The sequence below is a fragment of the Asterias amurensis genome, chromosome 22 (genome assembly GCF_032118995.1).
Source record: "Asterias amurensis chromosome 22, ASM3211899v1".
NCBI classification, from domain to species: domain Eukaryota; kingdom Metazoa; phylum Echinodermata; class Asteroidea; order Forcipulatida; family Asteriidae; genus Asterias; species Asterias amurensis.
The window spans coordinates 3,017,039-3,044,079 of NC_092669.1; the positions used below are offsets into that span (position 1 = coordinate 3,017,039).

Here is a 27,041-nt window from a genome sequence, read left to right on the forward strand (position 1 = left end):
GTTCATGTCAGTATAAATCATAAAGGGAATTTTTGATAATTTCTATGTTTTACAAAAAAATCCCAACACTAAATTTTGCAAATTAACCAAACCACAAAGAGATAATTGTTTATCTGATATTGGAAATAAGCAATGTTTGCCTTTTTGTCCCTCATTGCTGACTCCAAATCTGCTGATTACAGACGCATGTTCATTTTGAAGGCAGTGGACACTATTGGTAATTACACAAAATAACTATCAGCACAAAACCTTACTTGGTATTGAGTAATGGGGAGAGGTTGATAGTATAAAACATTGCGAGAAACAGCTTCCTCTGGAGTGACGTAGTTTTCGTTAAAGAAGTAATTTTTCCACAAGAACTGAATTTGACCATGGAGCCAAGTCTAAATATTCATGAAAAGCGACATCGTGTTGACTGTATAAGACAAGGGGTTTAACTTCGCTTGTCAGTGTCCTTATACTCACCCATTGTCATCTGAAATGCTTGAAATAACAATGCATGGCTTGTTGAAACAATGGATTGGTTTGAATTGTTGTTATTTTGTGCAATGTCTTATAGAACAAACCCTTTTGCGGTGGTCTTGGATATGAAATCAAGTCTAAGAAATTATAATAATACCAATAATAATATAACCATTTTACATAAAACAACAAGCCTGTGGACATTTTTGCATAATCTGATTTGGATGTCTCCAAATGCTTTTTCTCGACTTTGAGAGAATTAGTATCCGACTTAAGAGGTAGTTTGGGTTACATAAGAGGCAAATTGCATAACACGATGGTACCATGGCAATCCAAACAAACAACAGTGATTTGGATTTCTTTAAAGACACTGGACACCTTTGGTAATTGTCAAAGACCAGTCTTCTCACTTGCTCTATCTCAACATAATATGCACAAAATAACAAACCCGTGAACATTAATTGAACTCAATTGGTCGTCGACGTTGCGAGATAATAATTGAAGAAAAACACCCTTGTCACACCACGAAGTTGTGTGCTTTCAGATGTTTGATTTCGAGACCCCAAAATCTAATTCTGAGGTCTCGAAATCATTTTAAAATATTTTAGTGAGAAATCACTTCTTTCTTGAAAACAACGTTACTTCAGAGGGAGTCGTTTCTCACAATGTTTTATATTATAACACCTCTTACAAGTATTCTGCCTGCTCATTGGTTTAGAGCGCGTCACATGTCTTAGTTTTGCTAGACGACGGCCGTGTGATAGTGCGTCGGTTTGCCGTGCGCTAGTCCGAAGACTAGCACACGGCGTGCAGTACCCAGACGTCCGTTGCGTGTACGAGGATGATACATTAATAGTCTGTAACCGTTGCGTGTACGAGGATGATACATTAATAGTCTGTAACCATTTCGGATTGCACGACACTACATGCAGCACAGTAAAAGTTTTTGCAATCTGTATTCGCGTTGTCCGTGGATTGTAGCATTCAGGTCTGTAACTTAATAATAATAGTACAGTATTTAGAAATGTTTGGGGTGTTATAAAACAAATATTGACTGCTTTTACTCGTGCAATGGTTAAAGTATGACTCCCGAGGTGATCCCCGTTTAGCGTTCTATTTTCCCTCGGCTTCGCCTCGGGAATATAGAACGCTCCGGGGATCACCTCGGGAGTCATAGTTTTAACCATAGCACTCGAAGCAGTCAATATTTGTATACTATCAACAGCTCTCCGTTACTCGTTACCAAGTATGTTTTTAAACTAACAATTATTTGGAGTAATTCTTTTAATAGCTATTTTCTTAAACAAATGCTGAGTATTCCACATGTTACCAGACGCAGAAAAGTGCTTTCAGAATGAAACTAGTCAAAGTATTTACCGTGTTTACACGATCCACCTGAAAACATACATCGATATGTGATTGTATTTGTTTTTCCATCTCAAACATTACGACTAATGAAGCTGAAACTTCTAAAGGTAAATTATATTACATACATATTCAATCACGGTGAGTTGGGATTCATGCCATTGCCCCAAAAAACACAAGACATCAAACCCTATAAAAATAACAACCCGCCACCCACAACCGCAAGGTGTTTAGTGCAACTAAACGATACTTTAAAACGTCAGTCAGTCTTTAAAACTGTAAACCACATATTTATCAAAGATCATTCCCGTTTAGCTTCCACGGCTGATAGTTCCCTCCTAAATGTCGATTTCTGACTTAATAATCTTAGAATAAGACGGACGAGTCTTGGTCAGCTGACGAAAGCTTGAATCAGTTTATTACCCAACTTAGGCAAACGGCGCCAGTATGTTGGCTAGTGATTGATCAATGAAGGAATCAACTCAATTTCGAGAACGGAGCTAGCATGCCGTCATCACTCACCGAGTCAACCCCCTTCTTCATCTGCTTTTTTGTGCGCGGGAGTCTAACTGACAGTTAAAGGCACTGCCGTCGATTTCACCAAACTCTTCCTAACTTGCGATTAATCTTAGGACATTTAGGACGAGTTAAGTTCTGTAACCATTAGACGTTACGAAGCATAGAACCCATCATAAGTTTTAGGACGAGTTACTTGTCCTAACTCGAGATAGGATTCTATGAGAAGCGTTTTATAAAATAGGCTGCTGGATACGTTTCGAAGACCGTTTCGGTAGTTGTCGAAGACCAGGGCCCAATTTCATAGAGCTGCTTAAGCAGAATCAATCAATCAATCAATCAATTAATCAATCAATCAATCAATCAATCAGTCAATCAAAGGTCATTTGTAGAGCGCCAAAATCAAGAGTTTGTTCTAAGGCGCTGAGGCACAGTTGAATGGTTAGGCCTGCTGGAACAGGTGAGCTTTAAGGAGCGTCTTGAATTAGGTGAGTGAGCTGGCATTTCTGATCTGTGAAGGAAGCGTGTTCCACATTTTGGGGCCATATACAGAGAATGATCTCTCTGCAAAAGTAGAATAGCGAGTTCCTTGGCACAACAAAAAAGGGAGCATGAGGTAGTTGAACGAAGATGTCTTTGTTGAGATCTTAATTTGAGCATGTCCATGATATATCCAGGAGCTTGCTTATGGTACGCTTTATACATCAGGATCATAACAACTTGATTTTTAATTTGAATTCTGGATGTGTGTTATTGAAGAAAGGTTACTAAAATGTTGAAAAACAAAACAAATACTCAAAAGTACTTGTCCTTTGAAGTACGTGTATGTGTCATAAGCGAGCCACTCAACAATAACATCAATAACCCTGTTTCACAACGTGTTGCGACAGACCTCTAATAAACAACCGTAACTCGAAAATTGGTCATCAACATGAATTTTAACTCGAATTCCGTTCTCATTTATGAAAGAAAGACCTCTAAATTAATGTTGAAAAAGCACAAAATACTCCACAGTACTCCAACTTTTTGTTGAAGTACATTATGGTGTCAAGCGACCCAACCCATCTCAACAATACCTGAAATTAATATGTCCAATGGCTATTTCTACAGACCTCTGCAGATTATTACACAGCAATCACTCAAAAACCGGTTAAAATATTGATTTAAAACTCGAATTCCGGTCGTTAAAAAAGGTAGAAAGGTTACTGAAATGTTGTCAAAGCACAAAACACTCCATAGAAAGTACTTCAACTTGTTAACGAAGTACGTTATGGTGTCTTAAGCGACCCACTTCAACGAAATACAGCAATAACCTGAACTCTGTTTAACAACTACTTCAATATCTATTTCTACACAGACCTCAGAAGGATCATAAACATTCACCACTCAAAAAAAAAGAAAGGAAAAAAAGGCAAAAAAAAGGTTCACCATTTTTCTTGTGATTATGCCTACAGTGGACCAAAATTTGAGCCGTCCAGTCCTGTCATATCCGGCCATTCACAAACAAGAAATCAACAATTTCTCAGAATATTTCCCAAGAATATTACCCCCGTCACGGCTGATGTCAATATAAAATCAAGGTGACATAAATTTAAACATTTCCGAACACGTCTCTCCCCTCGCCCACCTATTTTTTTAAAACCCATCTCGCTCAATCCCATCGTTGAGGGCGTGGACTTGATCCCCACCGCGCAGCCTCACTGCGCATGTTTAGTTTTAAGTACCGCCCACTCAGAAAGCGCATGCCTGTATATAGCCCTCACCTACCTTTATCTGTATTCCGCTTTTCAAACAGAACCCTGAGTACGATCATTGACGAAATGGAGTGGTTTACGAAGTGTTGTCTGCTGGTGATTTTGGCCGTGTGCTTCGGCAGTAGTTTCGTGCTTGGTGACGGTAGGAACTTACAAGGGTACAACGGTAAGATAAAATTATTCTCGGTCTTTTCAGTTATTTTGTGTGATTAAGTAAGGTTTTGCGGTAAAACCATGTAATGATAATCCCTGAATGAGTTGGGGTGGTTCTGAAAAGAACCGTTGGTTCAACTCGACGTTTCGATCAGTATGCTCTGATTGTCTTCTGGAGAAAGATTAACATCGAGAATTGGTTGGTCGTTTTATGGTTTATGTCTTCCACGGAGCCTACACCATCTAATTCGAAAGACTTAAAGAAAGTGAAATCATTATTTGGTCGTATTTATAATAATTACAATTGTTTAGGTCTTCGATTTTAACTCCTGTCAGTAAAGTCAATTAATTGTTGGTGCTATAGTTGTACAACATCAAAGGAGCATTCACCGTCTTCATTAACAGACTTCTAGATAGTGGAAATAAAACACCTTTAAACAAAAGTTCATGGTAACCTTGCGTAAATCTCTTGTACAAGTCTTGTTCTTGTGGAGTAGCACATTGACGTTTCAATCAGTATGCTCAGACTGTCTTCAGCAAAAAGACCAAGACAAAAAACATTTTTTTTTTTCAGTTTGAACAAAAATGTTGGATATTTCTTTAAAAGCAATTTCCACGATAAAACATTCTGTCTGAACACTTGTATGTTGTGTGTGAAGCATTACATATACAATTGGGGGAAAACTACACGCGGTAAGCTGCAACTAAAATAAAGAAAATAAAGACAGGTGGCCGATAAGTAAATGGATGGGAAAAGTATATCGCCTGACGTATTGATTGAAAGAGAATAAAGTTAAAAGTAAGCTTACGACGGACGTATCATTTCAAGATTGACACAAACATAGATACGCATTACCAGTTTTCAGTTTGCATATTTTTGACAATTGAAATTATTTTGTTAAGAATAAAAAAAAAAACTTTTACGTTTAACCATAACATCTAAAAGACTTTATTTCCATTGTTGTGACTGACTTATTTGTCTTGGAACAGAGTATGTGGAGGTCAAGCCGTATAGAATAAAACAATTATGCTAGGTGTATTGCTTCTTAATAATATGTTCGTCATTTCTGTTTATAAACCACTCTTGGTTGATGATATTAAGCCCCAGGTTTTCGGCTGGAACTAAAAGGAAATCCAGGCCACTTGATAGATCTCTTTTTTAATTTACTTTTCGCTGGACAATAGCAACAAACAAATGAACAGTAGATGAGACGCAGCTTAAAAAAAGGGTAACGAAAAAAGAGCAAACAATAAGAAATAAATAAGTAACAAATTCCCAAATCAACAAACAATATTAATAAAGCGAATATTGTATCCATAACGGACGAAAACAGCCTTTAAAACCATTGAACTGGCCTAAATTTCAAGTTTGCATAAAAAAACAAAAACCCGAAAACAATGATGGAATAATTTGTAACAAAGTTTCAAGAAACGCAATACCTTGTTTATGCAAATGTTTGATACCATGTAGTTTTTTTTATACTTTTACTAACGATCTGTTTCTGCTTCTCAAGCGCACTCTTCCGTCTTGCACAAGCCAATTATTTGTTCACTCATTCAAATAATATTGAACATTGTCTGCATACGTCACAACCTGGATTCTACCTGTGCTGAAAACGATCCAGCAGCGTTTTATAATGTCACATTACTAGCGCAACCATGCTACTGTCTGCCCTTTAAAAAACATTGAAATGAAAAATACTTTTTTTTTTTTTGGAACAGGCATACATCCAGCCGCCTAATGTCCCGAAATATAACTTTATTATCAAATTAAAAAATTGAAAAATCTGTCCTGAGACACGTTATACTAGAATCGCAGTTGCAATTTCAGCGATTACCCTTTTTAGGTTAAATGGCCGGATCGAAGACTTATTTCTCCCCGAAAATAATGGTCAGAAAAATACAAAAATTACGGTACACTACTCGCGTTGTACGACTGTGAAAGCAAGAGATTTGTGCCGGGGGCGCACCGACCTATTTACACACGGGCACTACTTGTTTTTAACTCATGAAAATTCTGAAATTGTAGATATAATTAGACGGGAGATGGGCGTTGCACATTCTGATTGATTTTGACGTGACTCAAAGTCTTATAAATAAGGTCAAGGGTGAGACCAAATGAAATAACACAAAATGATATTCACACTGTTTGCAATGCAACTGAAATATTAAACAATAGGCAGTTTTTTTGGGAACCGCTCGATTCTTTTAATCGTCTATTGTAGATGGATATAATAAAACCAACACAACAAAATGTACACAATTTCATCTCATAATGTGGTCGCGTTTTTAAAAGCAGTGGACACTATTGGTAATTACTCAAAATAATTGTTATCAAACCATAAAACCTTACTTGGTAATGAGTAATGGGGAGAGGTTGATAGTATAAAATATTGTGAGAAATGGCTCCCTCTGAAGTTACGTAGTTTTAGAGAAAGAAGTAATTTTCCACGAATTTGATTTCGAGACCTCAAGTTTAGATTTTGAGGTATCGAAATCAAGCATCTGAAAGCACACAACTTTGTGTGACAAGGGTGTTTTTTCTTTCATTGTTATCTCGCAACTTCGGTGACCAATTGAGCTCAAATTTGCACAGGTTAGTTATTTTATGCATTTGTTGAGATACACCAAGTGAGAAGACTTGTCCTTGACAATTACCAACAGTGTCTTTAAGATATTAGCGAAAATCCGGAGAATAGGAGTAATAGAAATATACGAAGTGGAATATTTCTCAAAGTTGTTTTATCTATCAAAATGCTGTTGTAGTCGTTGACGTTGATACCAATATGTTCACCTAGTACAAAGGTTAAAACCAGCATTTTTTTTAAAGAAACACTAACAAAGCATATTTTTTTTTAACTGCGTAGGAAGGCAAGAAAAACAAATCGTAGTTTACAATTTGAATAGTATATACGTCACTACAATATGAATGATGACGACACTTTGTACACTCAGAACAATGGGTCCTTTGTTGAGACAACACTGTGACGCCATCAATGTAATAGGTGAGTGACGTCACCAACGGTCTTATTTATAGAGACTGCGAAGAATACTTTATATGCTTTGTACATTAGTTATTTAGTACGGCTTAGTTTGATTTCAACCACCGAAATAAGAGCGTAGACAAAATCCTAAAATAAAAAAGTTTCGATTTTAGGTTATGGTGGGTTGTTGGATTGAACAAAATGTGTTCTGATTAATTTACTTTCTGAAAAATAATATTCCTAAACAAACAACAAAGAAACAATCGGGCAGTGACTTTATTATTTATTACCAGCTAAATGACATGATGATGAGTACTGGGCCCAATTTCATAGAGCTGCTAAGCACAAAAATTTGCTTAGCATGGAATTTTGGCCTTGATAAAAACAGGATTTCTAACAAAATTTCCACGTGATTTTCAGGATAAGCAAACAACAGCTGAATATCAGTACAGGCAATAGTTTTTACGCATCAAATGGAAATTTTGTTGGGTATCATGCTTTTTTTCAAGGAAGAAATTTCATGCTAAGCACATTTTTGTGCTTAGCAGCTCTATGAAATTGGGCCCTGGTCATACACATGGTTCCCCGATTTCCTGATTAGAAATCAATCCATACTTATCATCAACTACTTTACAACCCACAATAACGCTCTAGCCCATTTACTGTTTTGTGTCTCAAGCTACAATGAAGTGTTAACACAAAGTGTGCTTGCGGCTTTCTCATGAAGATCACTAACTGGTTCTAATAGAAACGTCAGGTAGTAACACCTCCTGCCCGTATTTTCGCAGGTCCGCTCACATAATCAACCATAACGCACATAACAAACATGATTATTAATTCGACAACCCCCCCCCCCTCCCGATTGCGGACCAAAAACACATTCGGCTTTCTCATGAAGATCACTACTGCTTCTGATCGAAACGTCAAGTAGTTTACACCACCCGCGTATATTTTCACTGGTCTACTCACATAATCAACCCAACACAAAACTCATGATTTTTTATTCGGTACATCCCGGATTGCGGACCATACAAACATTCCACCTTCTCCTGAAGACCACTACTGCTTCTGGTCGAAACGTCAAGTAGTTTACACCACCCGCCTGTATTTTCACAGGTCTGCTCCCAAATTCAACTCCAACGCATTACACATGATTTTTCAGTCGGTACACCCCTGATTGCGGACCATACAAACATTCCGCTTTCTCTTGAAGATCACTACCGCTTCTAATCGAAACGTCGGGTAGTTTACCCCACCTGCCTGTAGTTTCACATGTCCGCTCTCATAATCAACCCAAACGCACAACTCCTTCGGTAACCTTCTCTCTGATTGCAGAGCCACCATACACATTCTAATTAAATTAAAAGCCCCGAATAATATTATCCACGGTAAATTTCACGCACTGAACTGTTAATTTTGCGCTTCGTTTAAGTTGATTAAAGATTTTTGAGTTGTCACTGCTTGAGCAGGGTCGATGCAAGCATTCACTATGTGGATAGGCAGGAAATTAGCGCTGCCAGACGCCACGTGTATTCCAAACACCTTCAAATTTCATATCCATTATCATACAATCTTTGATGGTGGTTTCGTCTTTAAAGTGACAATACACAGACATTTTTCTTTTTTATTATTTTTTAGTTTCTTTTATAGATTCGTTTTAACTATAGCGTATCCACCTGATTTAAAGGCAGTGGACACTATTGGTAGTTGTCAAAGACTAGCCTTCACAGTTGGTGTTTAAAACATGTGCATACAATAAAAAAACTTTGAAAATTTGAGCTCAATCGGTCATCGAACTTGCGAGATAATAATGAAAGAAAAAAAAACACCCGTGTCACACGAAGTTGTGTGCGTTTAGATGGTTGATTTCGAGACCTCAAGTTCTAAATCTGAGGTCTCGAAATCAAATTCATGGAAAAATACTTCTTTCTCGAAAACCATGGCACTTCAGAGGGAGCCGTTTCGCACAATGTTTTATACCATCAACCTCTCCCCATTACTCGTAGTCAAGAAAGGTTTTATGCTAACAAATATTTTGAGTAATTACCAATAGTGTCCACTGCCTTTAAAAACACTTGACACAGTTGGTAAGTGCAAAAGACATGTATTCTCATTTGTTGTATCTCAACATGCATATACAATGACAAAATATGTTGACATCTTGACTCAATCGGTTATCCTTGCGGATAAACAAGGGACCAATAATTATTCTGCCAAGACTGAACTCTGTGTAAGCTTTCTTGAAACACTAAGACAATGGTCTACCTCGTTGTAAAAAGAAAAAAAACACACGAAAGACCAAACACGACACACTGCATTAGAACAAATCCAATCCGGAAATCGGTGATCACTGTATACTTTTCAATCGATTTTGCCTTTGGCGCCGAGACCACATTAACTCGTACTGTACCATATGGGCCTGACCGATCAAACGCGCCTTGTAAGGGAGACTATACTGTTTGATGGTTTTACGTTACATTGATCCAGGCCGGACACTTCACTACCAAGTTTAAAGGCACTGGACACTATTGTCAAATGCTTGGAATAATTGCTAGCATATTTTGTTTTGTGGTAACGAGCAACGGAGAGCTGTCGATACCATCATACATTTTTTTGAGAAACGGCTTACAAAGTTTGAAGGCACAGCTATTGACAATTACTTACAATTATTGTTAGCATAAAAACTTACTTGGTAACGAGCTAGTGCAATTAGAGAGCTGTTGACTGTATACAACAATGTGAGAAACGGCTCCCTCTGAAATAAAGTTGTTTTTGAGAAAGAGTAAACTTTTCGCAATTTCTCTCACTTTGTTTTAATGATAAAGGACTTTAGGCATGATGTTTTTTTATAAAGCAAACATAGTTGTGCAACAAGGTGTTTTTGTATTTTCGTTCATTATTCCTTTTGCAACTTCGATGACAAATAACGAGCCCTTAAATTTCACAGGTTTGTTATTTTGTGCATAATGTTGAGATGCACCAAATGAGAAGACTGGTCTAAGACAATTACTAAAAGGTGTCCCAGTGCCTTTAAGGGAAGGTATAATTTGATATCAGCGGTTATTCGTGTACGACATTATGATGCTGTCTTTGAAGTTGAATTTTAGCATTGGAAAAGTGGTGTTACTCTAAGCTTCCCGTCTTTGAATCAAGATAATGTACAACATTGGTAATAATGGCAAAAATGCTGCTACTGGTATGCTTACTATCTTTGAATCAAGATAAGGTACACACATTGGTTATGTTGGCTTATCTGTTACTTCTGGTGTGCTTACTGTCTTTTGAATTAAGATAAGGTACAGCATTGGTAATGTTGGCAAAACTGCTGCTACTGGTTTGCTTACTGATTTTGAGTCAAGATAAGGTACAACAATGGTGATGTTGGCAACACTGCTGCTACTGGTATGCTTACTGTATTTGAGTCAAGATAAGTTACAACATGGGTAATGTTGGCCAACTTCGGTATGCTTACTGTCTTTGAATCAAGATAAGGTACAACATCGGTGATGTTGGCAAACATCTGCGTTGGTATGGTAACTGTCTTTAAATAAAGGTACGGCACATGCATTGTGTGCAAAATGTTCCTCCTTTGGATTGGTTTCTTTCTCTTTGACGACAACAGAAAAGTTTCCCCCAAAAAGTAATTTCGTGAAACTTTGCTGTTTATGAATCGATGGAGGTTTTCTTTTCGGTATCGACGGTGAACTTTGATCGTACAAATACTGTATGAAATTCAAACATCTTGTGGTTCGTTTTCTCAAGAATACAATCGACATTAAAAGTTCATTTACTGAAGAAGAAAAAAAATGACGAAGAACGGTGACACCTAGATGACGTAAAGTCAACTTTGACATTTTTGGCCATGGGAGATTTTCGAAAAGAAAAACCAAGTAACAAATCCAAAATAATTTATACATTATTGAAGCACAGTGGTTTATGAATTATTACATTAGCGTATCTAATGTCATAAAAAAAAATTCACACAATTATTTGTTAAAAGGAGAAAAATGGGCTATTAAAAATTGAAAACTGTTCTGAAGGATACTGTTTCGCACAGGGGGACAAAATAAGACACGCACATGAACTTGATCTATGAATAATGAATCATAATATAATAATTTAAAGATATTAGGTATCTTTAAAAGTGGAAGATAAACCCCTCATGGGAGACGATGATTTCTGATACTTTAAGTTGTGGTTAAAAAAAACCTTGACTGCTTTGGTGAGTGTTACGCCTAATGTGACCACCGACACGCGATTCGTTTAGAGATTACAGCGAGTTAGCGATACTTACTCGTGGGGCCCAGCGCTCGCTTTCCCCCACGGACCAAACCGGCAACAGCCCATCCAATTACGGAGTTCAACCGATCGTTGCGTGCGCCAGACGTTTGTTAAGAAACCCAACCGAATTAGGACTTAATTCACCTGGGGACGAGACATCAAATGGCATTATACAAATGATGGGTTTTGTTATCTCTAGTCATTTCCTCTTCGCTCGATCCCTTGCACTGTACATTTGCATTATCATTATTGATTTTTTTTTTTTTTTTTTTTTTTTTTTTTTTTTTTTGCGATAGCTGATAAATTGAGAGTGGGGAGGACCAAATATGAATAAATTTCTTCGACGTAACTTTATTTATTTACTGAATGTCACGACAGTACTTATAATTTGCCCGACTGGGGAGCTATTAAATTTCCGATTCGATGATCGAGATAAAGAGTAACCGGTCTATGCACTTACCGAGGACTTAGAAGAAAGCAAATTGCGTCCTGACAAATTTTGTAATCGCATAATATTTTCAAACAATATATGTTTTGTGAAACTTATCTTTGAATGTCAAACTGTTACGCCTTTGAATCAATATAAGGTAGGTCACCAGTTTTGGCCCTACCTGTTGAGCCAGGAAGATGCAATATAACCATACGAATCAACTTATTAACTGAAACTAGACTACCCTAAAGTAGAAGGCCCTACTTCTACTTGAAGCGGATTTGCATGTCGATGTCCCACAGGGATCAATTCTTGGACCTCTGCTTTTTATCATTTGTATTGACAGTCGAACACCCATTTCAGACAGGTAAGCCAGAGTTGCGCCGAACCAAATATATTAGGAGTGACTCTAGGTCGACCCACATGAGTTTCGGTTTCAGACAGGCGAAATATCCCAACATTACTATGGTTCAACCTTTTGAAATGAAAGTTCACTGACTAGTTGTATTGTAAATCATTTTAATAACAAGCCAAATCTATACTTTGCCTTTACACCCCTGAGCTGAACAAGCTTAAAAAATTCCCAAAACATCATTCCCCCACTTTATCTCTTCATTATCAATTGATGCAAAAGCTACGAACAAAATATTTTCCATTATAGACACAAATGGTATTGATTTTTGTTCTATCCAGTTCTGTTTACTTTTGTTCCGAGCATTTACCTCCCACGTTGTTTTCCCATTTAAACTTCCAGACAGCACATTTTAAGTTAGCCGTACATTACATGGATTTGCAAAAACACAGTATTTCCTGACGTTCCGACCCCAGCGGAGTTTTTACATAAAATGTACTAGCATATTAATAAGAAGAAATCCATAAAAACAATATAGAAAAATTGTCATTTAATGTCACTCTGTATCACACAAACACTTTCAAAATATCTTTAACTTTGTTAAGGACAAAACATCATCAAATTGTTTTTCATCAATGCAAGTGAAAATGAACTTTAGGCCTTCTGCCATTCATTGTATTGACATTAGACAATGACAAGTTATTGTCCTGTCATTGCTAATGACAAACATATCCTAGAATAATCCTCCGTGTCAACTCTTAATCACAAACAAAAATTAATATTTAAAATTAAAGTTACCGTATAATGTCATAGCTTATGAAAAGCGAATTGTCGAAGTGTTCCCAAATGTCATTGTTAAAAAGAAACACATCTTCAAAATTGTCCTTCAAGTCATCGTTCATGACAAACTAATCCTCGAACTCTCCCTTATGTCAATGTCTATCACAACAAAATTGTCTTGGATTTAATGTTTTTAAATGAGGAGTACTTCAAGAAAACGTTCTGTTTAATCATGCGTCAGTTTTGAAAACTATGAGTCACTGACGCCAACCATTCATTAAATAAATAGTCACCGCTGATTGGTTAAATTAACCACACGTGACGGGAAAGCTGAATGCAACAGCTTGCAGCGCTGTTTTTAAAGTAGGCGTAACCCCACGTGATCGGAGACCGTCCAATCAAAAGTCTGAATTTAATCAGGGTTTTCTTATTTTGGCTTGTAGGTGCTAAAGGCATTGAAAGCTATTAGTATTTGTACGAAATAATGTATCAGCATAAAAACTTACTTGGTAACGAGCAATGGGGAGCTGTTCATAGTATAAAACATTGTGAGAAACGGCTCCCTCTAAAATAACATTTTTTTTTTTTAGAAAGATGTAATTTTCTAACTGAAACAACAAAAGACTTCATCTGAAGCCCTGCTTTATCATGCATCTGAAAGCACACAAAGAGATGCAACAAGGGTGTTTTTTCTTTCATTATTCTTATGGAAATTCGATGACCAACAGAGCCAAAATGTTCACCTGTTTGCCTATTCATGCCTAATGTTGTGATACACAAAGTAAGAACACTGGTCTTTGTTGATTACCAAACTTGTTCAGTGCCTTTAAGGAAAAGTAACCTGGAATAACATGTATACTTTGACGACAATGTAGCGATTGTGCCTTTCTGTACACAAACACATTAAAATGCTTTTTTATAAATGTTTTTTCTTAAAATGGTGCCTAAGTTCTTCACTTTCCTTGTCTGTCTGAGCTTAGAATGTCATCCAACAGTCTCCATGTTTTTTCCTCCTTTCTAGTGAATTCTCTCAGACCGACTAGATGAATTTTTCATTCTTGCCTTAGCATGTCCAGAGTTTTTCCGGCGCATCTTGTGGGCTTGTCAACAAGTCATTCCGGCGAGGCACTTTACCGTGTTAAGTCCACACATCGCACGGGGCTCAGCGCATCGATTGACGGCGCAATGATCGCAGTGTTTGACCATAGACAAACAAAACCAACACGGGGTCATTATTGTGATTTACATGTCTTCTGGTGTTTAGGTATTCTAGAGACGGCTGCGAAAGACTAATGCTAGGAGTAGGACAGTACATTAAGTTCAATCTCTCACAGCGAACCAAAACGGATTAAGGGTCTCAGACTTGAAATGTGTGTATTCTTGAAATCACTCACGTCACAACAACGTCAGAGTGCAGGGCCCAGATTTCATAGAGCTGCTTAAGCTAAGCAGACTATATTGCTTACAAGTTTTGTGCTTAGCAAAAGTTAGCAGGAGGTGGCAACGAAAGACTACTGCTACTATTCAGACAGAGTACAGAGCTCACTCACACACACACAGCGAACCAAATTGGATTAAGGGTCTCAAATTTGAAATGTGTGTACTCGAACTGCTAACGTCACATTGTCAGACACGCCAGAGTCCGGGGCCGTACTATTTCATAGAGTTGCTTAAGCAGCCTATGTTGCTTACACATTTTGTGCTTAGCAGATAACAAGTGGCGGCTGCGAAAGACTAATGCTAGTACCATTTTATAGACAGTGCATAAAATACAAACTCGAACAGCGAGGCAAAACGAATTTTAAAAGGGGGTCTTAGATTTTTAATGTCTGTACTCTTTAAATTACCCACGTCGTCATAGTGCAGTACCCAATTTCATAGAGCTGCTTAATCGGACTATTTTGCTTACAGATTTTGTGCTTTATAGCAGAAATTACCAGGGGTGGCTGCAAAGACTAATGCTACCATTCGGACAGTGCACACAGTTCAATCTCGAACAGCGAGCAAAAATGGATTAAGGGTCTTGGATTTGAAATAATGTGTACTTTTTAAACTACTCACATGTTATTAACGTCAGAGTCAAGGCTTGTTATTATCGGAAACGCACATACTTTAATCAAATGAAGCTTAGCATAGACTGGAAGAAGAGACTAAATTTCCACTATTTTTTACTCGCTCTCGCCACAGATTAGTTTTGCTTCATTGCTTTCTTTAGGGGGTCCATACTCGACAAGCTTTGCTTTTTATGGGCCCCCTCCAACTCCATCACCTTGTATGTTTTCTGCTTTGTTTTCCGTAGTTTATATTTTGCCTTTGCTTGTAAATGTTGTATTATAGTATTTTTTTATGTATTATCATTATTCCATTTGCTTGTAAAAAACAATTGTTTTGTTTATTTGTTTGGATTTGGAAATAAAGTGAGTTGAATTGAATTGAATTGAATTGAATTGAGGAAAAAAGCTGTTGTTATCTTACCTTTAGTTTGTGCCTTAAAGACGAAGACAGACGTTGTGCTTAGACGCTCAGTCATAAGTCCAGGTTGGACTCCTCCATTGCAGGCATTGCGACAGTGGCACTGACCATGACGTCCTACCAGGGCTAGCTCAGTCTTTAGATCTTCGTTTGTAAACCAATTCCAATCACACCTTGAGAAACACTGTTCAAACCATCCATAGAAATACAGCCAATATCACAAAAATGTGACAGTTTTCCAGTCCAAGTTGGTCAAACAAGCGTAAGCTTTAAGTCCGTATATACATCCAGGTAAAATCCAGGTAAAATAAACAGACTGCCATTTTGCAAAATAATGGTGGACGACAACAGCGAACTGCCGCATGGCTGGGTTGTATGGTACTGCCCAGCCACCGGTCATGCCCGAATGCGTTATTACGTAACGTCCTAAACATAGTTGACAAAGGTCATGGGTTCGAATCCCACCCGAGTGGTTTGCCTGTGATTTTTGTTCACAGGGTTCGGGTAAGTACTGAGTATACAGTGTTGATACACATCGGTGTAGCCTATAATGAGGAAACAAAAACGAATGAATATTCCTTACACGATGCAAATTTAACATCTATTAAATAGTTGACAATCACAGATTTGGTAAGAAAACAACTCGTCTAAGATCTCATTTTCACAAAAAACTTTCACGGTCTAATGATGAGGCTAGTAGAAAACATCTCTTGAAATATTATTGTTGTCTGAAATGTCATATTTGATGAGAAATAAATAAACTAATGTGAGTTTATTACGCAGTGAGCGTTTTATTCAATTCTGACCCTTTAGAGTCTGGCTCAAAAAAGAATCGGCTTTGAGATGTTGATAGTTCTTGAAGCGCTTCCAACATTTTTACCTGACCACTGGGCCAATTTATTGACTCCTTAAACCATCTCAGCTCACTAGAAAACCTAAAATCAATTACAAGAACATTCTCTGCCCTCCCAGATACCCATTTACCTGTGGACATTAAATGTCTTGGTCAGGCATACACAATGGTGTCACGCCCGGGACTCGAACCAGCACTCTGCTAAACAAAAACACCAGAGTTTTGAGTTCGGTGATCTATCTGTTCGGCCACGACACCCCGGGCCTCACACAACCATCCTGAGGAAATGTTCACCAGTTTAGGATGTTTTTAAATGGCACTCGTTTGTGGAGTGTTTTTTTCACACTGGTTGTATACTTTTAATGAATATCACTTTTAATGGATTCAGCTATTGAAAGATACCTTGATATTGTTTTTACACGCCCAGTTATGTTATGAAGTGAATGAAATTGAACTACTATTGCACTTAAAAACCCAAGTAAAGTGTTGACATTGTCCATCTATTACTTCCTTAAGGTGTTAATTACTTCACACAATGATTTCTTAACCTGAAAATAATGAAATTAATATCACAAATTTAAAAAATATTATTCTTGAAAATAACAACACCCCTTTGGTGTATTGATGTAGCAGTTTTGGCTACATTTGACGTATGTACCTATAGTGTTTTTATAAGATTTAAGTTCCCGTGTGACGAGTCCAAACTTGGTTACTTAAAGTCTGCGTTTTGCCTGGGGTGATTTCCAGTTTACCTAACCATTTCAGTGTACCAACACATCCTCAAAACACTACAAAAGCTTGGCTTCTTTCTTCCCTTCATGAACCACCCTAGGTTTGTCTGTTATCCAAAGGAAGCAATATGGACAGTCATAACAATCACGGAGGAAAAACACGCTAAAGTTGAAGAGATGCCTCAAACCTTTAAAAGACGCGTGCTGTTACGCGCGGGGTAAAGTTACTGATACCCAACACTGAACTTCTTGCACTGCCCCACCGTGGCGAACCCCGGTGTAGGGCTACCAGGGAAAAGTCAACATCTAACGGTACGTCAATGTTGGAGGATTGAGGTCGGGCTTGATTCTCGGGGTATGAGAGCTTGAGCTGGTTGTCTAGGATTGTGACAGATTTCTGCTTGACCTGGGAGCGTCAGGCTCCGTTAAAGTTCGATACTTGGGGAGAGAGTAGACGTCTTGTTTGACGTCACGGCTTACCAGCAAGACATGAACTCGTCTTCAAAGGGGGATCCAGTGTAAAAAAATGTTTTCTCATTGTACATGCACGTTATGTTTAGATGTACAAATGTTTTAACTGCGAATCTCCGTGTGAAATGTGTGGGAAGATCCTGACGTAGGCTCAATGGGTGCGTTCGATTAGCTTCTGCGTCGACTCGGGTGAGCCCTCTGACAAAAGCTAATTGAACGATCACACTCGCTCTCTCTTGGTGACGCCATGCACCCCGGGTCACCCCCTAGTGACCCACTCCACAAGCAGGTCACTGGAGGCTCACCTGGGTGAGCCCCTGGAATGACGTCAAAGCTATTCGAACGTACCGGGGCAGACCGGGATCGACCCAGGGAAGCTAATCGAACGCACCCATTGTACCCCTACATGCCCATTTACATGTCTGATCAGTAGGCCTATGTGTATATATTATGTGCAACTGCTTTGACTGCGAATCTCCGCGTGAAATGAAAGAGTGGTCAAAGGTGCAATTTGAAAGATCCTGACGTAGGCTCAAGGCAGGCTTATGGCGTAATTCACGCGCCTCAAACTGTGACGTCAGATGTTCAGGCTACATAGAGTCACACCTGCAATACAATACACTACACACACAGTGCACGGTGTATAATATTGATTGTGGGTTAGGCATACACAGACCTTTTCTTACCGAGGTTGGTGGGGGTGGGGGGGGGGTGGGGATGAGAAAACATAAAGATAGACTGCAAAATACTAAAATTCAAAGTCGATACACGATAGTTCACGAGAGCGATATATTAAAACAGCTGAGGTGAAGGTATTATTGTTGGGTGTTATATAACACCGATTCATTTTTTGTTCTAACAAAAATAAATAACAAAAATCGTAACGGAGGAAATGGCAAATGGAGCCCAAAACCATTTATATATACTTTTGTTACGCGCTCATAATTCATACTTCCTGCAATTTTTGGTTTCATTTCAGGTACATTAATTTATTGTCAACATCAGACAATACAAAAATATGATGCGAAGCAGATTTTTACGTCACATGCCTGTTTTCAAACGAATATTTAGCAGGATTTGAACACAACCGAATCGTTTCGAATTATTCGTCGTGAATTTGCGTGGAATGAGGTGCATGTTCAAACTTGATCGTCCCCATAACATGCCTAACATTTGTCTGCTGCCACCAACGGCAGATCGTCTTATAGTAGGCCACCTATTTTCAAAGATTTGAACTTTGTAGATGGCAATTAAGACAAACTAGCTGAACTTTTGACGATGTGTCTGGTCCTGAGATGAACCATCGGTGAAATTATTAACCTTTCGACCAGTAAGCTCTGTTTGTCTTCACGAAATTGTTGATGCAAAGTGTTTGTTAATTATGTTTATTACTTGATTTGGGGTTGAAAAAAATATGACTCCAAGAGTGGGACTCGAACCATCAACCTCCGGATTAACGTGCCAAGTTAGTGAGCTATCCATCTCTATACATTGGCGGTCTCCCTATTTGTTAAAGGGGTGCGTTCGTTTAGCTTCCCTGGGTCTACCCCGCGGTGCTCACTCGGGTGAGCCCCTGACAAGAGTTAAACGAACGACCCACTCACCGCTCTCGTAGTGACGTCGTTTACTTGGGGCCAGCCCCCAAGTGACCCACTCCACGAGCAGGCCACCTGGGGCTGACCCGGGTGAGCCCATGGAATGACGTCAAAAGCTATTCGAACGCACCGGGGCAGACCGGGAATGACACAGGGAAGCTAAACGAACGCACCCAATATCTTTGTTCGCGGGTTTCAGTTGAAGCCATTTCAAATTTATCCAGTCATTTTACCTTGTGGTTTAAAATATGTGTTTATTTCTTCCTTGTACTCACTTTTACAGGCGATCTTTATAATGGCGAATTCGAGAACGAAGAGGGTGCGGAAGCTTTACAGAATATCATCGGTCAGATCATCGATGACGTCGACGCTAAAAATAACATCCGGACGGCCATCTTGGAGGACACCCTTGAGCATGCGCAGTACGAGCCAGACAAGAGGTCCGGCCGGTGCCGCTCGGGAACAAAGTGTATCATGAGAGGTCCCAACCCAAACACAGCCAGCCGGGTTCTACCATTCGGAAAGAGGGAGGACGACTCGCCCAACAAGCTAGCACGGAGGGGACGCGGACCGCCTAAGAACTCCAGAGCTCGGGGCGGCAGGACCTTACTGCCATTTGGGAAAAGACGCTAACTCAGTCGATTAATAAGTAATTTATTTCCCATAATTATTTTTGACACTATGTTTTTCCTTGAAAAAGAAGAAAAAAGAAGCTGTGTCCTTGATAAAATTCATTGCACATATTGATTAGGCCAATCATAAAAGTTGGTAAGCAGAATCAACTCTAACCATCAAGGAGCCAATTCAAAATCATGTTTTGACCGAAACCAACACAAATGCTTAGCAAAAACTGTAAGCACTAAGTATAAAACCTTACAGGGCCATGGAACTAGTACCTCATAGCAGATATTTACTTGTAAATAATACCCTTAGTGGAAAACACCGCCCTCTCGTGTTTAAATTTATGAAACTCTCTACAGGCATTGGTCCGATTGGATTGGTTATCATTCGATTATAAAAGACTTTTGATTGGTCATTGGCATTTGTCTGTTTTGCATATAAATAGGAGGGCAACTTTAAACTCAAGCTGTCAGTAGGTAGAAGACAGAAAGTAACGAAATTGAAATTTGAAATAGTCAAAAACACATTTTGCCTAATGAGCTTCAGTTTTGGCAACAATTTTTAGATGGTTGTTTTTTAAATTAATAAGCTAGAATCTGATAGTCGGTTATGATTTTGATTGGTAAGACTGCCTTTAAGTGTAAGATTCCCGTACTGCGCATGACTGAATGGTCTGATTGGTTATTTTTCTTATATGATTATTGCAAGCTCTTGGCATATGCCTATGCGGACAAAAAACAAACACAAATTAAACTTGGGTTTGAAAACCAGAGCCAAATTTTATAGAGCTGCTTAAACACAAAAACTAGCTAAGCACAAAAAATTTGACTTACAAGAAAAAGGTTACCAGTTAAGAATATCATTTCACATGTATGATTTGTAACTGGTATTCTGCCTAATGTTGATTAGCAGAAATTTTGGCACAGAAACCCAACAACTATCCAATGCAATGAGGACGAAAGTTACAAGAAAATACAAAAATGACTAATCCGGCAATTTAGGCAAATCCACTGCATCAATGTGAAAAAAGTAAATAAAAATCGGGAAACAATCGTGAGTGTTTAGACAAACAAACACACTTATAATATTGGTTCGCCTTATCTTTTTTAGCATCCAACAGTAGACTTTAATGTTTAACATCGCATATATATACATTAACATAAATTATTAAAATATTCATAATATTCAGTTTTATTTATCATAATAGTGAGATTGTATCAAACGCCACCGAAATTCTTGATATAAATTTAACTTATTTATTTGTTTCGAAGAAGCACGGTGATAAACTCGTATTGAATTAAAAAGTAGAGAATAGAAATATTAAATTCATGAACTGACATTGCTTGGGATTAGTGATGTTTTCTTACGCGATGTTGCGCAAGAAAACTTATTATTACGAGTAAAACAAATTTATGTAAATAGTAGAAATTATTTCAAGTTTAGATCTAACAGCTGACGCTAAAACGGAACAAGACTTAAGATAAAATTGTATACTCTAATTTTTCGTTTGCGAATTTGTTTTTTTCAGTATGACATCCGAAACCAATTTGAATAACGAACCTTAAGGAATATTATAATGAGCCGCTATGCCCCTGATGTGTATTAAACGAGCCCATTAGCCCAATTATCTTAAGATACATTTAAATAATTATATAGCTTGGAGCCAATTGCAATTTGTGTTTTATATAATGGTACACAACGTGTGACAATTATTGGGTGCATTCGATTAGCTTCCCCGGGTCGACCCCGGTGTGTGGCGTTTTCTTTTTCCAGGACGAACGTGTGCAGATAATTTACCACGTTCGTCTTGGAAAAAAAATCCCGCCACACACCAGGGTCGACCCAGGGAAGCTAAACGAACGCACCCATTATATATATATAAACCTGAATATCCTTATATGGACAATACCACACATCCTAGAGGGGTGTCGTACAACATGGATCGGTGATTTGGTCAGGAGGGGTAGGACAAAACTCTGCCACCATCCAATGTGGACAAAATACTAAGCCAACGGTAGATGATATTAAGGTTAAATTAACCTGTTGATCTTGCACGTTGAAAATAGACTAAGATTACCTCAAAAAAGAGAAGCACAAAAAACCCACCCCAAAACACTACGTTGGAAACTTGAGAAACCAGTCCTCTTAACATAGTGGAATAATCTTGGAGGAATGGTCCGAATCTTTCGAATCAGAATAATATTCCTTTCACCAAACACAAGTCCTTATTATAATTAAATGTGGATAATTATTGTTGCCCCATCATAAAAAAAAAAAAAATTTGTGTCAGACGATACTTGACGTGAAAGCTTGTTTGATAAATGAAATTACCAATGCACCCACCCAATTCATGTTAACGCCCCCTTCAGCCAGTATGTTTTTACTCTAATATTTTACGCCTAGGCATAGCTGATAAGCAGGCTGTTTAGAAATAAAAAGGGTTGTATTTATTTATGCTAGCTACAGAGTATTTTCTAAATCAGGGTTGAGACCCAGTTCAGGCTTCTTGGAATCACGGACGTAGTATAGCGTTATACTGGTGCAGTATTTTTGCAGAGTCAATGGGCGTTTTCGAAAGCTCAAATCAGGCATCGTCATGGTTAAGGCCGTGTATGGAAGTCACTTTGGCTACGGCCATAGTTAATAGCTACCATATAATTGTTGAAGTGCCTTAAAGTATCAGTTGACACTGCAACCAGATCCGAACTGGCAGCCGTGCTTTCGAAAACGTACCAACTTCAAAAGAGAAGGGCGCCCTTCTGTTGACGTTGCACACTATGTAAGTTAGGCCCCTTTAATATCATTATTATTTTCAAAAGGTTAGCCCGGGAAAATCGCCAGAATATCTGTCGAAACAGTATGTGTTACTTGTGACGTGTTTTTAGTCTAGCATGCAACGCGACGTAAATATCTTAAGACAAAAACAAAACTGAACCAAATTGTAGTATTACGAAACAATAGTTTTGCTTCACACGAAATAAATTATGTTTCTCTTAATAGGCAACTTTGGTATTTGTGAATCCAAACTCGTTGAAACTAAGTCTTGTTTCTCGTAATACTTTTATGACATCGAGCACGTAGTATTATTATGATCAAAATATTTTGTTTTCCTTTTGTTTCACAATGCTGCCTTTAATGATTGTTGGACAACAATTTATTGGTTCTTTTTTTTCTGCTGAGTACAAAAATAAATCATCTTTAACGAACATTTATTGGTAACTGAAGTGAATTATTTATGTCAGTAGTAATACAACGGGTGATTGTGGTAATCAGTTGTCGTGACCTCACTTGACCTCATTAAAGGCACCGGCCATCTTTGGTTAATTGTCTCAGACCAGTATTCTCACTTGGTGCATCCAAACAGTTGCATATACAAACAAAAATCAAACTCTTATGTGAATAAAACTATTTTCCCTAAAACTACAATACTTCAAAGGTAGTCATTTATGGAAAACGTTTTATAATTATATCAACATCTCTCTAGTGTTGTATATTAACCAAGTTAGTGTTCACGGTCAATATGTTTGTGGGAGTATTTACTTCCCCTTTAATATTGACGGAGTTCTGGAAGTGTCATTTGACATATAAACCCGAGATGGAGAAGTCATAATATGATGATGACTTGGAAGTAGGATGTTTTCTTCCCCAAATTTGTTCCTGCTTGTGGTGGTGACATCTTGAAAAAAAAAAGAAGAATGTTGCCTTTTTTTCAAGATAACTTATTCTCAATATTTTCCAGATGTTATCCTCTAATAGTGAATTATTTCCGAAACGTCTTAGAATGTCGACGTATTGAGATAGTTTATCGCAGGATGTCGACTTCTTATTTTCAAGATGTCAACATCCCAAGTTGAAGTATTATTATCGCAAAGTTCATGGGTTCGAATCCTACCCGAATTATATGCCTGTGATTTCTTTTACAGAGCTCGCTTGTTTGGTAGATTGTGCGCTATTCTAGACTTCGATATTATATGATGAGGAGCTTTATATTTCGGATGGCACTTCCAAAGCTCCGTACAAATGGGAATGATCTGATTTTCACTGTAAGACGAAACTTAGTCAAAACCGTACACTATTAAGCGAAGACCTGGCGAACTGATTCAAACAAACCAGCATCTATATCAATAAATCTGTATTGATACGAGATAAAAGTCCTACGTTTGCTTTATCTTATTTCATTTAGAATTTATGGTCACAAAACGTTCGGAAAAACATTGAACTTTGTTGTACTGTGGTGGTTTGTGTCTGATGTAGGATATTCAAGTGCGGCACGAAGAGTTATTTACTTTCCAGTTATTGCATTTAAGAGTCGTTCAATTATGCAGTCGTGGAATTTACACAACGATGTTATTGACTTAAGACAAAATGATTCTATTTTTGTATGTATGGATGTTTGAGACCAGTTTAAAGACAGAATTGACCCGGATTTGGGTCCCAGTGGACCAAACCCACTTCTGGGTCAGTTTGACTCGGAATCCGTGTCAAGGTGACCCGGAATTCGAGTCAAAATCCCAGCTTTTAACCACATGTTCTGGTCACAATGACACGGATTCCGGGTCACATTGAAACAGATTAAAGGAACACGTTGCCTTGGATCGGTCGAGTTGGTCTTTGAAAAGCGTTTGTAACCGTTTTTTATAAAATGCATATGGGTAGAAAGATGTTGTAAAAGTAGAATACAATGATCCACACAAACATGCCTCGAAATTGCGTGGTTTTTCTTTTACCTCGTCGACTAACACGTCGGCCATTTATGGGGGTCAAAATATTGACTCCCATAAATGGCCGACCATGTTAGTTCGCACAGTAGAAGGAAAACCACGCAATTTCGAGGCAAACTTGTGTGGATCATTGTATTCTACTTTTAAAACATCTTTCCAACCATATGCATTTTATAAAAAACGGTTACAAACTCTTTTGTTTTGACCAACTCGTCCGATCCAAGGCAACGTGTTCCTTTAACAGTGTGTGACCGGTGTCCCACTTATGGCTGCTTCACCCTGACATTAATTAAGTAATAGTTTCTGTTTAAAGACAGTGGACACTATTGGTAGTTGTCAAAGACCAGTCTTCTCACTTGGTGTATCTGAACAAATGCATAAAATAATAAACCTGTGAAAATTTGAGCTCAATCGGTTATCGAACTTGCGGGATAATAATGAAAGAAAAAAACACCCTTGTCACATGAAGTTGATGCGTTTAGATGGTTGATTTCGAGACCTCAAATTCTAAATCTGAGGTCTCGAAATCAAATTCGTGGAAAATTACTACTTTCTCGAAAACTATGGCACTTCAGAGGGAGCCGTTTCTCACGTTGTTTTATACCATCAACCTCTCCACATTACTCGTCACCAAGAAAGGTGTTGTGCTAATAATTATTAGTGTCCACTGCCCTTCAGTATAATTTGTTAAAATAGTTATTTTTTTAATCTTGGAAATCTTTTCTTGTCGTAGCCCTATCCAAGAAGAATGGACTTTTCGCTTCGTTTCCGGCATAAATACATTAATACAAAGTTACAGATGTCTTATTTATAAACGTCACCATCAATCCAAGTGGTATTTCTTAGGGCTATTTTCCAAGGTTTATTTCTGAAAAAATTCAACAAGCTTAACAACATCTTCAGCGAACGGAATGGGTGGATTTTTACTTGTGAAGGACCTAACGTTGCTCAAGTCTGTGGATAGAGTTTCAATTTATGTCAAATCACGTATGTCTACTGATATAGATACGTCAAAGAACACATTGTAATGAAATAAGAGGAACATAGAAGAAGAAGTTGATAAAATAAATAAACTTTTTTTTTGCCAAGAATGATACCGAACACCAAGACGTGAATATTGTTACCTGTATGAAGACTACACCTGGACTATCCAGGAACCTCCTAAACCAATAAACGAGACATTTTAAGAGGAGGAAATCGAAACCGATTTTTTTTCTTTCTTCTTGAAAAGACCGTGAGGGTAAACTGCATAGCGACACTCTGACTAGAACTTCAAACATTTTTCTATAAACTACAAACTGAACACGAATGTGATACTACAATGCTTTTGTGTTATTCAATTTCTGCTTTCGAGGTTTGTTTTGGGCTAATTCAATCACACATGTTTCCGGATAAGATAAGCAAGTTTCCGGATAAGATAAGCAAATCAAAGCTCGACAAGGTGTCGGGAAATAATATCATGTAACGTCAGTGGTTACCGTTAAAAGTGAACGTAGAAAGCTCCTGTGAACTGCCAACCAACAAAAAGGACCTAATGTATAAATACAGAAAAATAGTTGACCTTCGGACCAGCTTCGGAGGCTGCTCGGAGGGTTAATGGTCTGTCGACGTTTCGACCCTAGTGGAGAGTCTTTATAGCTAAACAAAACCGCGTGGTGAAACACCACGACGTTTCGATCAGTAAGCTCTGACTGTCTCTAACAGAAAGCAGATGAATGTAGGGTGCATTCGATTGGCTTCCTTGTGTCGACCCGGTGGTGCTCGACTCGGGTAAAGCCCCTGACAAGAGCTAATCGAACGATCACTCACCCTCTCGTGGTGACGTCATGCACCTCGGGTCACCCCCCATATGACCCACTCCACAAGCAGGGCAGTGGGGGCTGACTCGGGTGAGCCCCTAGACTGACGTCAAAGCTGTTCGAACGTACCGGGGGCAGACCCGGGTCGACCAAGGGAAGCTAAGCGAACGCATTCCTTAATGGACGACTTCGTGTAGAAAAGACAGACACTGACACCTACAACTGTATACCGATACAATAAATCGTTTGCATTTAATTTCGACATGTTCAATTTATTATTAATGAAGAATTTCCCCAAACTTAACATGGACGTGAATGTGCAATTGTATTAATAAAACACTGATATTGTGGCCTATTGATTATTATTATTATTATTATTATTATAGAAATCTGACTAGTTTGCCCAACTGCTTCCCCAAAATGAAAAATAGAAAACATGAAAGCATAAACCCAAGTTGATACTTTAGTAAATGAATCATGATATACATTTGGTGTTATAATTATTTCAAAAAGTCCACTTTAAAATAAATACAATTACATCTGTAGTTTAGCGGTTACTGCCAAATGTTTGATTCTAACATTCTAAATGCTGATTTCAACTTTGGAAAGATCTGAAACTTAAATCACATTTATAAGGGTTAATTGTTTGATTAAAACGGTCTCGTATTTACGATAATCAGTTGAATTCAATGGTATATCGA

The 27,041-nt window shown here is 38.1% G+C and overlaps 1 protein-coding gene across 1 annotated transcript in view; it reads left to right on the plus strand.

Moving 5' to 3' along the window:
* The window catches only part of LOC139953955 (uncharacterized), a 56,552-nt gene extending 32,628 nt beyond the window's left edge, over positions 1-23,924 (plus strand). Inside the window, exons 2-3 of the mRNA XM_071953566.1 lie at positions 4,139-4,263; positions 19,483-23,924. Of these exons, the coding sequence (XP_071809667.1) occupies positions 4,164-4,263; positions 19,483-19,832 (450 nt within the window). The 5' untranslated portion in view covers positions 4,139-4,163 and the 3' untranslated portion in view covers positions 19,833-23,924. The remainder of the gene's footprint in view (positions 1-4,138; positions 4,264-19,482) is intronic.
* Positions 23,925-27,041: the final 3,117 nt, after the last annotated feature.